This window comes from Arctopsyche grandis, chromosome 11, assembly GCF_051622035.1.
Source record: "Arctopsyche grandis isolate Sample6627 chromosome 11, ASM5162203v2, whole genome shotgun sequence".
Classification (NCBI taxonomy): domain Eukaryota; kingdom Metazoa; phylum Arthropoda; class Insecta; order Trichoptera; family Hydropsychidae; genus Arctopsyche; species Arctopsyche grandis.
In genome coordinates this window covers 22,553,457-22,570,365 of record NC_135365.1, presented here as the reverse complement: position 1 = coordinate 22,570,365, position 16,909 = coordinate 22,553,457, and the positions used below count along the sequence as shown (strand labels likewise).

Sequence of the window (16,909 nt, the reverse complement as noted above, 5' to 3'; positions counted from 1 at the left end):
TAGTCTGTCACACTTGATCGTAACGAAATAAATACGAACTTGTAACGAAATAAATACATTTTTACTGGGTGCGTTTATGACTTCCAAATTGGAGGATAATTGTGGTCTAATCAAAAGCATTATTGATAAACTTTTGATTGGATACTATTCAAAATGGTATGTTTTAATTAAATTTTTACCGAAAATATAATTACTTTTATAGAAAATTTGATTAGAATATTCACCTTCAAGTTTCATATACATATTTTGTACCAATTAAAAAAATCTAAGGTTTTTCAAGTAGACCTCCGCTCGACTTTATCATGATTTGAATCAATTATTAAATTTGAACTATTTACCTATAGAAACCGCAAAAATTTTCTGCCGAAAATTGACACAAAGTTTTCACTTTTTACGTTAAATTTGTATCAACTTTTATCTTTGTCAATTGCTAAACCGATAAACAAACTTAACGTTTCAATGATAATATAAAAAAAGGTCAAAGATATATGTCTGATATATTTTTTCCTACTGAATATGAATATGGTTTTTTTTCTATGCAAAATACAATGCAAACTCAATTATGTATGTGCGGAAGTAAGCTACCGGCTCCTGCCTTTGTATTAAAATCTCACAATATCTGAACCCTTACCTTATATCGTCTGGAATAAAATTTATTATTATTATTATTATTATATAAATACATTGAAAATAATTTTTCAGCTTATTTCGTGCTACAGTTTTTGAGTTACAATGGTTTTAAAACAATGTGAGCACGTATCTAGGCAGATCTGCAAACAGACATACTGTCTGTTTTGAAAACAATAAATAAATTTAAAAATTAGTTCATTAAAAAGGGGCTCTTAAAACTATAAGAATATACTATTGGGATACATTAACTTAATGTCATTAAGACGACGTTTAGTTTATAACGACCCACCCCCACTACTTGTAAAAGATGCGCAAAATCAACAATAAAAACACAATCAAAGCATGCGCATCTTTTTCGTGGAGTGGGGGTGGGCCTTTATAAATAGAACGACCCCTAATTATCTAAATAATTTTAAAGCAAGGGGCGTTTGATTTAAAATCAACCTTCTCATCAGAAACATGTCTACTACTTTTAAGAAACTAAGCTGGATGATTTATATTATCAAATATATCAAAATATTTCACAATGTGAATAAAATATATACTTAATAGTTAAATACAATTTTCGACAAACAAATGTAGTATCTCTGTTTTTCTTTTCGACTCATTATACATATGTACATATTATATATAATATAGGTCGGAATTATCAGAGAGCGCACAAACTCGATTGTCGTCGTCGACTCTACGTCAGAAGCTTTTGATTCGATCTGCCAATAAGCGCTTGATTACCCTGATTTTATCTTCGCTTATTATTCTCTTTCTTCTGCCTCTATTATTCTCGAGACGAGAAATCGAATTATATATTTACGAATGAAAAGGGAGTCGAAAGCTCGCAAAGAACATCCGAAAGCAACTCGTCAACTCGTGTAGAATCAATGTTTAAACACTTACATAAATACGATATTATATCGAAAAGATTACCAAACATGTCAACGTACATAAATACATATGTATATGCAAAGATTTTGAACAAGTTCGTTTTAAATTACTTAGTAGAAAGTACATAGGTACGAAAAAAAGTTACACTCACCGTTTAAATGTTAAATATAATTATGGATATGGCTATTGGTACATACAGTATCGACGAATTATTGACTATTTGTACATACAGTATCGACGAATTATTGGCTATTTGTTGATACAGTACATACATTAGAAGATTATAAGAATTAGGATGTAATATTAATAAATTATAAGATTAGAAATTTAAAGTCGATTAAGAAACTTTTCCTTCGGCCGTTGCACATAACCTAAAAGTGTAACATTTGACAGTGGAAGTGACGTTTGGTATAAACCTTTTTAAAGTCAACAAAACCATATTCAAGACTAAGATTCGATTCAATCTCACTCATTTGAAGCTTCTTTGCGCTGCTGCCATAATATTATAGTGAAATTTTTCACGAATTCTTCATCTCAATTCGAATCAATTCGTGATTCGACTTCAATATCTTGATTTTTGTATCTTAGATGAAAGCATTCCTCTGGAAATGCGTCGATTTTTCGTTCCTCCCGCACAAATAAAATATAAATAATTTCACTGTAATATTATGGCAGTAGTGCAAAGAAGCATCAAATAAGTGAGATTGAATCTAATCTTAGTCTTGAATACGGTTTTTGAACGGTTTTGTTGACTTTTAAAAAGTTTATACCAAACGTCAATTTCGCTGTCAAATGTTGCGCTTTTAGGTTATGTGCAAAGGACGAAGGAAAAGTTTCTTAATCGACTTTAAATTTATAATCCTTAGATCCTTATTCTTATAATTTTAAATGCTTATACTTATAATGTTCTTATGTACTATGTACTGTATCTACAAATAGCCAATAATTCGTCGATACTGTATGTACGAATAGTCAATAATTCGTCGATACTGTATGTACAAATAGTCACATCCTATAATTATTCTGATTATATTTTAGATACACATTACTCTCCCGAGTTATACATTTTGCATTTTATATATAAAGTGGTTGTTTTTTTAATATATCTTCAATTTTACGGGGTGTTCGAATGTAAGGTAACGTTCGCGCGCTTTTAATTCGACCGCATTTTGGACAATTTTCCCTCGCTCGCATTTTATTTTATTTATTTATTAAAAGGCTCGAATAAATGTAAGAAACCCCCCGCTAGCTTCCCGGCATTGTATCGTTTCCTTTATCCCGATAAAAATGTGTTTTCAGGCCGTTTGTCGACGGTCGGGTACAATAGTTTTATTATGGCGATGGTCGCTTTATCGGCGCGGACACCATTTCGGTGTCAATAAACCGTCCGACGCAATAATGACCTCATGGGGGGTCTCTCCGAATGTCGTGGGGGGGATTCTGAAATTGAAAAAATAAAATAAAGATCCTGCGAGAAGTAAATTTTGGGAAAGCGAAATGGAACGAAAGAAAACGCGGCACGGCGCGCAGTTTCCCGCCTTTTTTGATGTGACAGCTCGCGCTTTGACAGTAACTTATATACAATATTATCTCAAGAACGGGTCAAACATTTAAAATTCACGTTATCTTTTGTGTTTATGCGGAAATGATGAGATAAATATTGGAAATGTATATTAAAATGGAAAAATCCATTGTCAAAATGACTACATACATACATACCTAAAAACATTACTAAGTAAAAACAGAATTGAAACATAATCCTTAAAGAATACATAAACAATATGCATTTCCACAACCAACTAATCATGATGAAAATTTATAAATAAAATAGATTTGAATAATTGATATTGAAAGTTTCATATATGTATTTTAGAGTGTTATAAATGTGTAGCAAAAAGATCTTTGGATATCTCAATTCTTGAAATAATACGATTAGGAAACAACTAACTCAACTTAGTTAGGGGTAGCTAGCGCCTGCGTCCTGTTAAAGTCAGTCTACCAAATACAGTGTACTCTATCCGGTCTATAGACTATCCTTTTTGCTGGTTATCCGTGCTTGAAATATATATTTTTTTATTTTATTATTTTTGAATAAGAAAGTCTCTTGCGAAATTTGAAAATATATTAAAAAAGACAACCCATAGAGTGTGATATCATCAATTAAACGGCTTTGCCGTGCTGTTTTTCTCAAAACTCATGCTGTAGAACATGATGAGTGTATTGGATGCTATACATGGAATGGCAAAATCTTGTTCGAAAGTAAATCCTATAACACTGATTTTATCATGGAGAAAAATTCTTAAATCAGATTGGGAAGAGACCGAAGGAAATGATATATATTTGATTTTTAAATGCTTTTTATTGTTACATCTTATATATATTTTAATAGATACTCGTCTACTGGTCATTTTCTATTTTACAATTTAATTTAATTTATTTGGAATCAGAGTATTATATTATTCTAATGTCAATGTACAACATAATAGGAAAAAGAGCTCAAAAACCTATTTACAATTCTTATAAATGCTCTTAATACATCTAATACATAATATTAATTAAAGACTCTCTAAAGTCGATGACCTAAAGCAGATTGTGCTTAGGTAATCTGTGTTTATACCTGAAGGATATAGACATTTTGTTGTAATCACCGAGACTCTTCACAAATGTGTTAGTATGGTTATTAGTGATTCTGTCATAGAATCTACTGGTTAGTTTGTCAGAAAATGATATACATATATGAAATATACAGATTAATGGAAAATTTTAAATCCTTTAAAAATGTTGATCGAGAAAACATCGAGGAAGTACTAATATGATCGCGACTTAAATTTTCCGGGTTTTCAATGCATTAGCGATGTGGATATTGTTTCTATTGTCAATAATAATAGAAACAATATAAAAAATTGATAATTCGGATTATCCGTGTTCTTCAATAATCCGGTCCCATACCCCCTAGCATTAGCCCGGATAATCGATAGTACACTGTTATAGTCGTATGTACATATAATATAAAACAAAGTTAAAATACATACAAACAACCATACTCCTGTTAAATATTGATACAATTACAATTTCTCACTTTTGATTTTTCATTTTTTGTAAATCCTTATAAGTAATTGGTTAATGTTTTGACACACTTTAGCATACTCCAGAAATGAAATGAGTCCATAAAAGGACAACTTTTTACTCGGCTTCGGTGCTTTAGTGATTCTATATTTAGCTTTTCAACTTGGGCAACAACCATTTAAAAGCTTTCAACCGCGGCCATTACTTCAAGGGCTAATCCCTTTAATTGTCTTGCGGGATTAAAAAGGAAGGGCGTCAAGAACGGAGGAGAAAGAGGAGTTTTAAATTTACATAGCCTTTTCGTGTTTCGCGAGCATTAAATGATACTTAATAATATAAGTTGCTACATAAAGCTACGTTTAGACTCCCAATAGTGTCAAATTCCCGACATAATGCTTTCATAGTAGGCAAATTTGGTAAATACAACATGGGATGGTTTTCTATACCTGCTTGTTTTGTTCTCCATTATAGGATTCATCAGGCAAGAGACTGGCAACCCAGAAACATCTTGTAAAGGAGTGTGCAGACATGCTGGCCATAGGCTGGTGGACCGGCCAAGTTCCCAAACGTCCCCCTTTACCAGCAGGAACCACTTTGTCTCAATTGATGGCCGTCGGATCGAGAAAAAACATGGCGTCCGTTGTCTGGATGCTGGCAAAGTCTGAAACAGAAATGAGGTAAGACGAAAATTCAAACTATCACAATACACATCAGATGTGCCTTATTTTCATCCGGACTTTGATCGACAGATATATTCATCGACACATAATTTCAACGAAATTTTTATCCAGTAATAATACAACATATGTATTAATAAACAGAAATATTCGATGTTTTGGTGAAAATTTTCTTGATCAAAAGTCCGGAGTATTTTTAAAGTTTTTATTAATGCGTTCTGATTTGTTGCACGCTCACTCAGAGATTGGATGACTGCAATATCGAAAACGGTAAGTTGATTGCTTGTAAATTGCCTGATCAATATATAGGTGATAGTCTTAGCTGAAAGTGCAAAATTTAGGTGTCACACTATCTAATAAAGCGTCGTTATAATTCGATTAAGTGTCACGAAATTGTTGCGCCACTCTCGCACATTATCGCGTAATATTAATATACATATGTATATACATATACATATATAATAAAATGTAATGTGTGGGTGTAAGGACTGTTTCGCGTTATTTTTTATCGCTCGTGTAAAATTACGCCATACGACACTGAATGTGTTGGGAGAAATTTCATAATAGGATCAGCTTATTTAATAAATGGGAACAAAAGGAGCTTTTTGCCGTACATACATGTGTATGTGACAATCTGTAAGCGTATTTTTTTTTTGTATATTTGTTGTATACATGTTGTTGAATTCGTATTCCTCTTGAAAAGTTTATGTATTAATATTTTAAATTGCTTTCAATTGGACATGAGTTGACTACCTTAAACTTATGTATATTATATATTAATTTATATATGTGTGTTAATCTTAATATATTTTTTTGATTCTTAGTTAATTATTTCGTAGTGATTGATTTTCATCATACTGAAGCAATAGCTGACAACATTTTCCAGAGTATTTTCAGATATTAATCAAATATGTATAGACTGCATTGCATTTCTCATGACAAAATCGTGAATTATGGCTATTCAATTTGTTCTGTATTGAAATAAGTTTAGTTGATCGACTGTGTCAAGGATTTGTCTCTTCATCTTGTTCTCAATACGTCACCATTCACTTCAAGATAATATATACCTCCAGGAAAAATACTCAACTTCAATTGTCAAAACAGAACCTTAATCATCAGCATCTATGGAAAACTTATTTAGTTTGAGTTTTGTGTGCACTTTTCTTGCAACACATTCTTCGCGCAGTTCAAGCGAACTTTTATTTAAAGAAAACTGAAAATTCACAGCTGAAAAGTTTCAAACAATTACGTATATAATAAAATGTAGGTTTATATTGTATATATATATTTTTTTTTCAATACCAATTTTCACATTATAAACATTACAAATAGAATTATATTTATACAATTCGACGGACAAATTCAATATATATATACGAGAAATACTTATGTACATTGTGTTGTGGTGGGTAGCTTATGTATAATAATCATCAAATTTGAGAACTAGAAATTTCAATTTGCGAGAAACGGGGATAAGTTGCCAGTTTGATAGAATCGTTTCAACAAAACATTTGAAATCAGATAAATTGACGGGCTGAAAACCAGAATGGTACAAGTGACATTTTTAAAAAAAATCTGGTTCAAGTGCTAAAATAATAGCATATATGAAATTCTATTATTTTAGCACTTAAACCAGCTATTATTAAAAATGTCACTTGTACCAGTCTGGTTTTCAGTCCGTCAATTGAAAAACTCTGATAGTTAACGATTCACCTGGATTCATATATCCAAGGTGAGGCCAGCAACACCGGACCATGGAATGAACCCATGAACCCTCAGTTGAAAGCATTTTAGGCTAATCCCTGATCAATGTTTCTTGTATGGTAAGTAAATCCTAGAAAAGTTTAAAAACAATGTTCAATAGCACTTACAATTTTAATTGATCATAGCAAAAGCCCTCTATGTTAAAACCGCTCGTGCTGAACGATGTTATTTATAAAATGTAACCAGTAGCTTACACAGTTGAGTAGCCAAAATAGCTTGTTTGTAAACATGTCTCATTATTTGATTTCATTAGATACGAAATACATGTATTTTTAAAGGTTTTTCTTCGACTTACGTAAATATAATATAATACTAAGTAAACAAAAAGATTTGAATAATTTTATAGTTATCAAGCGAGGCTTTTTGCCTCATATTCATATTCACATGTTACGTTTATTGTCTACTGCTTTTTCCTATGAACATTCACAAGCTTTGTCATCGTACACAATTCGTATATGAAATTCCTACAATGTTCGTACAATAGAGCTTTCACACACTCATACTAATCCGTATGTATTGAATTTTTTCCTATTTCAGCTTCCACCACCACCTCATATCGAACTAGTGATGACACTACCCCATCTCAGAACTGCATTCAAAAGGCCAATGGTTCGCGTGAGACGTGAGTATAAAATTCACCATTAAATAACTCGACTTAGTAAATTTACTGTTATAGTAAGTGTCGTTTGGGCAAACTTTTAAAATATTATAGCGAGTGACAGAGATCAAGTTTTGCCAGTTCTATAATATCTACGCTGTCGCTCATTCGCTCTGGCTCATTTTTCGCGAGGAACGGATAGGGAATATTATTCGCCTTAATTTTCGGTCGCACATAAATATTATCTCCGGATTCGTAAGAATTAAGAAAGTTTTCTTCGAAGCCTTTCATTTTATTATCTTTTTTTCTTCGCTTTTTCTTTTGCACGCTAAATTACGAAAAAGTGCCGGATGAACGGAAAAGACAAGTGATAAGGCCGTCACGCTTCATGAAACAATGCTACCTCGGATTTATATATTAAGTATTATCTATTATATAAAAAATAATCTTCTGTAACTAACATGGAACTTTTTCTATGTAGCGTTCTAAAATTGAGACGAAAATATCAACCAAAAAACATCTATCAACCAAATGAAATCAACGATACAAAAACAATTCTCACATCTTGGGATGATTTTTGCATTTTAAGACTTCAATTCAAGTACTCATAATTTTTTTTTTAAATAATGCACTTATGTTAAAACATTAGAGTTATTCCTTACTTAAAATATTTTCTTATTTTCGTATTTTAATTAAAATCAAAGTTGAATCTTAATTTCAAATAACGCGATCGTTGCGGTCACTTTCCGCTTACAGTGTTAATTACAGTGCTATTGTTCAAAATAATAAATTTAAATATTTATTCAGGCAATACTTGGTCCGACGTTAAATATGATATTAAAATAAATGTTAAATAAATCGAAACACTTGTTTGATAAATTTTAAATTAAAAATTGAAACACGCAATGTAAAATAAAATTATTAGTTTGAAGCCTTTGTACGTTGAACTAATTAATATTTCCAGGCCGTTGAATTCGAACAAGATTAAAAATCAGCGTGCCAAAATATAATAATAATGAAAAAAAACAGAAATGGCGCATAAAAAATATCGCAGAGTTTTCCAAGCTACGAAATAAGGGATAAATAAAAATTATCAACATCGTTGTGCACATATTTATAGTACGATTATATAGGCATCTGAACCTAACTCGTTTGATATATACATACATTTGTATGTGTGTACAGACTTTTTGTGTACATGTACATAAAAATGTTATAACAACAAACGTATGAGTCGAATGAAAAGAAAATGCTTTTCCTCACAAAGCTGTATAAACGTAAAGTATAATCATAAAACGAGACGTACTACCAGTGTTTGTATGCGAACATGAAAACATGAAACCGGCTCATCATGGTCGTAAAAATTCATATTCAGAAAACACACACACACACACTTAAGTTTTATATTACATTATATGTATGTACATATGTATGTGTATATATCCAAAGATCTATATTTTTAATCCCGTATATACTAAACTGATATTAAGAACCGGCATTTGTACAATACGTACACTGATCATTGTCCCGAAAATTCAAATATCGAAAATCCACAATTTCCAAAGGATTACAATCGCAAAGGTCTAAAATCCAGAATGGTTGAAATCCAAAACGGTTGAAATCTCGATAGGTTACAATCCTGAAAGCTTACTTGGTGGTGAGGGCCCTGAATACTTAAAGCTTTTAAGATGGGCATTCACGTAGAGATTTTTCTGCACACAAGTCTCTCATAGGATACGAAAAGATTGCAATGGTGTAGCTAAAGATGCTACAATAAACCCTACGACATACATATATAATTACAAATCTCTCTTTGACTTCGTTTTTTATGGAACAAAAAAACATTTTCTCAGATACAATTCTAGGACTCGTATGCTGAATTATCTGCATGACCACCTTTATTTATAAAAACATCGCAAACAATTTAAATCTTAAAGCTTCCTAATCCCAAAAGCTTATACTTCTTACAAATCAGTAAAGAGAGGGTAAATTGTAAATACAAAAATCCTAAATAATAAAAATTCTGACCCATCATGGATTTGACTCGTCACAGACTATAAAAAAAGTATATTTTTGACTTTCAAAATTCGCTAGATAATTAATTATAAGTATTTTAAAGCAATAAAAAATCACAATCAATATTAAAAATATCTGAATATTGATTCTAATACTCAGTTTTGGCACATAAATAATAGATTTTGAATTAAAGACTGCAAAAGCCAAAAATCTGTAAAAATTGCACATTTTTTTAAATGCTCATATCTCTTAAAAGAGAATAAGCCAACAAAAATCATTGTCATGTTCAAATTCAATGGATTAAACTTAGTAAAGATTGATTAGTCTCCGCTCCGGTCAGAAAAAACGTTATTTTTAATTTGTCAGTGTTATTGTTGAGATGAATTTGTTTAAAATTTTGACCTTTAAAGATATCTTTGGATTTTTAAGCAATCAAATAAGGCGAATAATTCAATATCTGTATAAAATAGTGTGTACGTGTAGTAATAGTTAGGATGATTTCCCGTGAAAAATTCAATAGATTCAATATTCAAGCCGGCTTTTCACATAGTCGTCGTATGGATTCGCTAAATTGTGAAAATCATTATGAATAAAAAAAAATCGGATCATTGAACGACATTCATCGCATTCTTCACCCTTTCTGGGTCGCTGGTAACGAGCTTCCACAAAGTTCATCCCAGCTCCTAAAGCCCTCGTTGGGAATCCGATAATGAAAGCTCCAGTTATGAGCTTATACGGCTGAAAATTTAATACTGAATGTGGAAAATGAGCTCGCCTCGCAACGGGCACACAATTGAGCAAACCTCGAATAAAAATACTAAAGGGGAGATACAATCTGGACTGTGTATATTTTTAACTGAGAATCAATACAAATTTTATACATGTAGGTATTATTTGATAATAATTACGAATGCAATTGGCATACGGGAATATGCGGGATAAAAGCTTAAAAGCTCATTTTCGAAGAATTTCTATCAGAACCTCATCCCTAGATACTTCGAAGTACAGAATTCGTTATGAAGTCCCGTTGATTTCCCCCAATACATGGCGAGGCAAACCCTTTTATTGGATTCCGGCAAAAGGAGGTCGTAAAAATTCACTCTATTTCCTATTTGGATTTTTTCCTCGGCTAGTTTTTCCCGTCAATCTTTTCCCATTCCGATCGCCTATATAAATAAAACCGTTTGTGCCGTCGAATAGCTTAAAACCTAAGCGTTTTCCGCTTCGATATAAATTTATATACGCAAAACGATGCAAACACGTAGATGAAATAAATTTTTCCCTACACTCGGGCCTGTACCTTTTCGTTTCAACTTCAATTTTGAACGTAAAGAAATTGTTGAAACACCCATTGAATATATTTATGAATATATCTATATTTATACACAAGAATATATTTAATACATGACTTATTATACGTGAGTATTTTACGTATACAGTAGTTTCTTTAGAGCTTCATAAAATAATATGTAATCGTTCAAATGAATGCTAATTAGAAACGGGTTTGGTGCAAGCGCTTGAAAATCACCAGACAGACTGAATGACAGATAAACTGAATGGCAACTTTAAACGCAATTCTCGTCTTCTCGAATGATAGATTGCACATCAGATGACGAGTAACCTTTCGATAAGCACAGATGCAATTATTAGAATGGTAATTATTAAAATTGAGTTGGATCTGGCGAGTTTGATAAGGCAAGATTCGATAATTTCCGAAATTATTTTGAATATCTATACAAGTTTATTAACTATAACTGAATTTCTCGGAGTTGCTCGGACGATTGATATTTGGAAATAAAATTTTATAATTTTTGACCATTGAGGCGCATTAGGAATTCCAAACTTTAAATAAATAAATAATCTGATAAGAAAGTCCAAACTTTAAATAAATAAATAATCTGGACTGTGAAATATTATTCAAAATTTTAAGATTTGAAATTAAAAGCGTTGATTTATAAAGAGAATAAACAAAAAACATCCACCGTTATCCACATTTGAGAAAATATAATAAAATATACGTATATTTTTTATTTAAAAGTATTTTATTTTTCACAAACTCATTTTAATAAATTTCGCACAGGCTTTGAATTGAAAATTAATTTTAAACTTTTTATAAAAATTTCCAATGACATAGGTAAAGTAAAGTTGGGAAATTAAAAGGTCACATTTTTTATCTAAAATCAAAACGTATTTACATTTTTATTTAAAAAAATAAATACCTATTGAGTCGTCTTGAGAAAACATCATCGATAAGTCTCGCAAATATCATTTCCATTGAATGTTTTTTTTACATTTACAAAATTATCAACAAATCCCAGCAACAATCTGAGCCTCTTTGTACATTAGTTATGTCTCATATTTAGCAAAAAAGTAAAACCTTTCATCAATATCGCATAATGGACGGGAAAATATGCCGAAAACGCAATAGCGAAAGCTCGCGGAAACTTCAGTGGCGAAACTTTTCCGGGCGACAGCTGCCGAGAGCTTTTACCGGGAGTTTCAGCCTACGAAAGCTTCAACACTTATTTACTTAATCACTTCATGCAGCGTTTCCCAAATTTTTATTTTTGCACGTATATACATGTATGTGTTTTATCTCCACACTTACACACATGTCCTCTTGTTCGTATATGTGCGGTGAAATATTGCCCGCGGAGGATCTCCCCAGACGCCTTGTTCTTCTGGAGATTTTGCGACGCGCTTCTATATTTCTTATTCAATATTCCAAATTACGGTTACATTTGTATTCCGCAGGGATCGGAAAGCGAAAGCGAAAAGTTGGAAAAGTTTTTTTTGGCCCCTTCGTATAATACACTCTGATCACTTATGACAAACCGAGTACAAGGTGTTCTAAAGTTGCGCACCATATCGAAATAATTCAGTCGAAAATATATTCACTTATGTACTTTGGATGAGTGAATATTCAAATTTCCTTTTTCAAATAAAGCAAGAAATATTTACTTCTTTCAAATAAAGCATTCAAGTGGCCAAATTTTTATACTACCCTACTCCATCTACATGTCGAGAAATGATATAAAATATAATTCACGAAACATTAAGAATGTTTTTGTCATTTGTATTCGAGTGTTGAAGAAACATGAAAATACAAACATCGCATCATGTACGACAATATTTGAACGTTGTCATTTTAACCCTCCCTCACCGAAGTGAGGTATGCAAGTGCCTCATAGTTTTACATTTTTCGTTATACCTATGTGGTTTTCAAAGCTACATATACACCCTATATTTCTTGTATTCTTAGAATGAACTAAAAAAAAATCATTGTGATCATTGTGAAGAAATCTGGAATGATCTATGTACATATGTACATATGTATGATAATCGGGCACGAACTTATGCAATCATCAAGAATATAAAGATATGTTAATAAGAAAACAGCCTGTTGCGGAATCAAAAATGCATTAAAATCATTTTATTATAATTTTTTTATATAATGTCAACTCTATTTAGCATATACATACATACATTGTATGCACACATATTAAACACTTAGCATTTTTAACCCTCCCTCACCGAAGTGGGGTATGCAAGTGCCCCGATTTTTAAGTTTTTCGTAATAACTATGTGGTTTTCAAAACTATACACCCTATATTGTTTGTATTCCTAGAATGAACTACAAGAAATTTATTTTAATAGATTTTGTATGATTTAGAAAAGGGGTACATCGTAAAAAAATACATTTCTATATTTCTACGTTCCAAAATATGATTTAAATGCGGTAGCGATAAGTCATGTTTTTGACTGTTCACTTGCATATTCTTGTTGATCGATGAATCAATGCGAGAGAAAGAGACGGGTATATTTTTGTAAGCTATTGTTTTCCTCGCTTTTGGCGCGTGGCTATAGAGTCATGCAGTCGCCTGTTGGCCTTACCTATGCGCATTTGCGTGTTGATGCTAGTCGTTATTTTTTAATACAAAAAAAGTAATATTTTTTAATACAAAAAAAGTAATATTTTTTAATACAAAAAAAGTAATATTTTTTAATACAAAAAACATGCTATAGGACTAAAACTTTTTTATGTTGATGTATAAAATGATTAATAAGATATATGTACATATATTGAACCCATTTGTATTGAGAAAAACTGTATTTTGATACTGCGATCTTACCCGACCCCGGTTAGGGACACTCGTTCGATCTCGACGATCCGTCCTTCAAAGGTTAAAACAAAAAATAAACATCTAAAGAGCGTGTTGTGAAAATCCAACCTTCCAATACATGGCATTGGTTATTTTATATCCTATCTACAAGTATTATATTAAAATTTATAGTCAACCGAACAAAATATCAACCGCGTTACATTTCATTTGGGTCTTCATCTTTTTGTAAAGATTCACGCAAGTTGGTCTTGCGAAACTTTGCAATATCTTTCTACTATTCGCTTAAACTATCGCCATATATGGAAAAGTTCTTTTAAAACTTTTAGAAATGTTACGGCGCATCGTAAAACCGAGCTGCACGTTATCGGTTCAAAAAACGCATTCGATCTTCTTAGACAAGTCTAAGTACATACATTCATATGTATGTAGATGGAAACGTGACTGCACTTTCGGTCTAATAAAATGCATAGATTTTTAAACAGCGAGATGTTTCAAGTTCATTTTAAAATTATTGAAGGAAAATCTCCACTCTTTGCGAACTTTTTTAACCCGTAAATTTTTATTGCATGCTTTAAAAGTACTGTTTTCATTGCTTGAATCTTTCGAAAGACGGAAAACGCGCTATGGACGAACGATTTATTTCAGATTTAAAAACACCTTCAGAACACACATTAACTAAAACCAAATTAGTATACTAAAAATGTATAATAGAAAGTTTGGAAGCCTGTAATACAAAATGTATATGAAAAATTGTAAAAAAAAGTTACTTTTATAACTGATCAGCTGTTTTAACCTGTGAGTTGGGTAGGGCAAGTAGAAAGGCGCGCTTGAATAGCTATCTGTCATCACATAGATCTAATAAATGATTTCGATCGAATTTTTAATGATTAAATTCATATTAGCCAGCAGCATAGCTCGGTCTTTAAGCTTCTGCCTAACACCGAGAGGCGCCGGGTTCGATCCCATGAGCTGACCTCGATTGAAAAGAATTTTAAGTTTATCTGTAGTGCTGCTGGTGAGACCTGGATATTTGTGACTCTCGGTCGATCGTTTCCTATCAGAGTTTGCCAATTTTCTCTGATTTCATTGTTGAAACGGTTCCCGATTAAAAATTGGCCAAAATCTTTCCTACCTACTATGTCATCACTATTTGAGTATGATAGATGTACAATAAAAATGTATTTACAATTCATAGATGTCTCGTTAATTTGCGAGTTTTCAGTGTCTCGTAATTCTGCGATTTGTGTAATAAAAATGCTGTATTGTTTGTAATTGGCCAGGAAGGCGCATTGGGGTTTACCTGTAAGGCCTTCCTGGCATAAAATGTAATAAAATAAAATATAGCTTTATTTTGGAGACATTTGCTTAAGAGAGCTAAACCCCGTCCGTTGGTATCCATCAGAGCGATCAGAAGAGTGGAAGTGGTTCCAAATCAACTCACAAATTTCAAACAAAATTAACTCACAAGTGAAATTAATAAAACGCTTGTAAAAATATTTTCGTTTAAACCCAATCTTAAATAGCATATAATAATGCAAAATCGGCCACTTATCTAATCATAACCAGCAGCATGGACTAGTGGTTAGCATATAATTCTTTCGAACATAGTGGTCATGGGTTCAAGTCCCACTGATCAAATCTTGGTTTGTGACTTCAGGTTGATCGTTTCCTATCAAAGTTTGCCAATTTATCTGATTTTCATTGAAACGGTTCCAAAAAATTGACAACCTTTACCTATTTCTCGCAATTGTCGAGTTTTCGGAATCTCGAATTTCACTGATTCGATAAAATGCTGCAAATTTGTCAATAAATTTCGAATTTTTCGGCATCTTGAAATTTGGCGATTCATATTTTAAAAATTGATGCGAAAATGTAAATTTATCCATAGATGTCTCTGTGATGCTTTTTTAAAACTATTCTAAAATTGTATATCGATGTTTTTAATTGGCTGGGAAGGCGCATTGGGGTTTATCTGTAAGGCCTTCCTGGTATATTTATTTATATAAAATAAAATAAAAAAAGAATGATAGTGGACATTTGTAAATTTTTCTCAATTATTATTTATATTTACTTGGAAACCTTAAATTCATAAAATACAATATTTCACCAAATTTCTTTGAAATACATTATAATTTTGATATCATATAATATGAAGAATTTAATTTTAAAAGCCCGATAATTATAATTTGTTTAGAATAAAATTTGAACTTCTTTTAATGCACTTTGTATACATAAATACATACGTATATTATTTTCCCATGTGTTATCTTTTTTATTAATATTTAGTAAAGCACTTTTAACAAATAGTACGTGTAGAAGAAAAACCACCCCATTTTTGCTTATTAGATACATACACACATACGTATATGTATATTAATGCATGCGTATCTATGTATGTACATATGTATGCATATTCAAAATTGACCCTCGTTCAATATTTCAAATTTTTACAAGAAGGCCTAATATCAAATCATCCACCTCAACCTAGTTCGACATTCTTCACCTCCACCTATTTTCCGAAACCACCCCCAAGCTACATATTTAATGAGGGGAAACTCCGAGGCCGAGCCGAGCGGTCAGACTTTCACATCGTAATACAATACACCAAGAATAACACACTATATTAATGTACAACTTCCTCCAACTTCTTACAAACCAACAAAGCATTACTTTCATCTACGGGGTAAACTCTAACCGACCGAAAATAAACGTAGAGTGAATTGAAATTGGATGACATTCTATTCAGAGTAAAGTTCAATGTGAATACTCGCAGATATGCATACACGTTTGTCTAGACGCGTCAAGAGCCTCTGAAGCGTGTAGAATATTGAGACATTAAAACGACCAACTCCCTTTAAAATTACACCAAGATAATTAAAGTTTACCTACCTGAGAAACGTCAGCTATGTATATTTATTATGCACAGTGCACGATTGATAGTCACCCTGTTATAAAATAGACTGAAAACATAATAGAAGGTGAAAGGTGAGAAAACTATTTAAAAATCGTACTTATTCATAATTTTATGTAATGAGAAGTTGAAGTATCATGAAATTATATTCTAAAGTTGAAACTGTGGGATTATAAAGGACATACAAACAAACGTTCATCTTTATATATGTACATAGTACAAGATTAACCGGCGTTACTTG

At 31.8% G+C, this 16,909-nt stretch overlaps 1 protein-coding gene across 1 annotated transcript in view; it reads left to right on the top strand.

Annotated features, from left to right (window-relative positions):
* Positions 1-16,909, top strand: part of LOC143918604 (uncharacterized) — a 49,747-nt gene that overhangs the window by 20,435 nt on the left and 12,403 nt on the right. Inside the window, exons 4-6 of the mRNA XM_077440543.1 lie at positions 5,050-5,255; positions 5,498-5,525; positions 7,557-7,641. Coding sequence (XP_077296669.1) covers positions 5,050-5,255; positions 5,498-5,525; positions 7,557-7,641 — 319 coding nt within the window. The remainder of the gene's footprint in view (positions 1-5,049; positions 5,256-5,497; positions 5,526-7,556; positions 7,642-16,909) is intronic.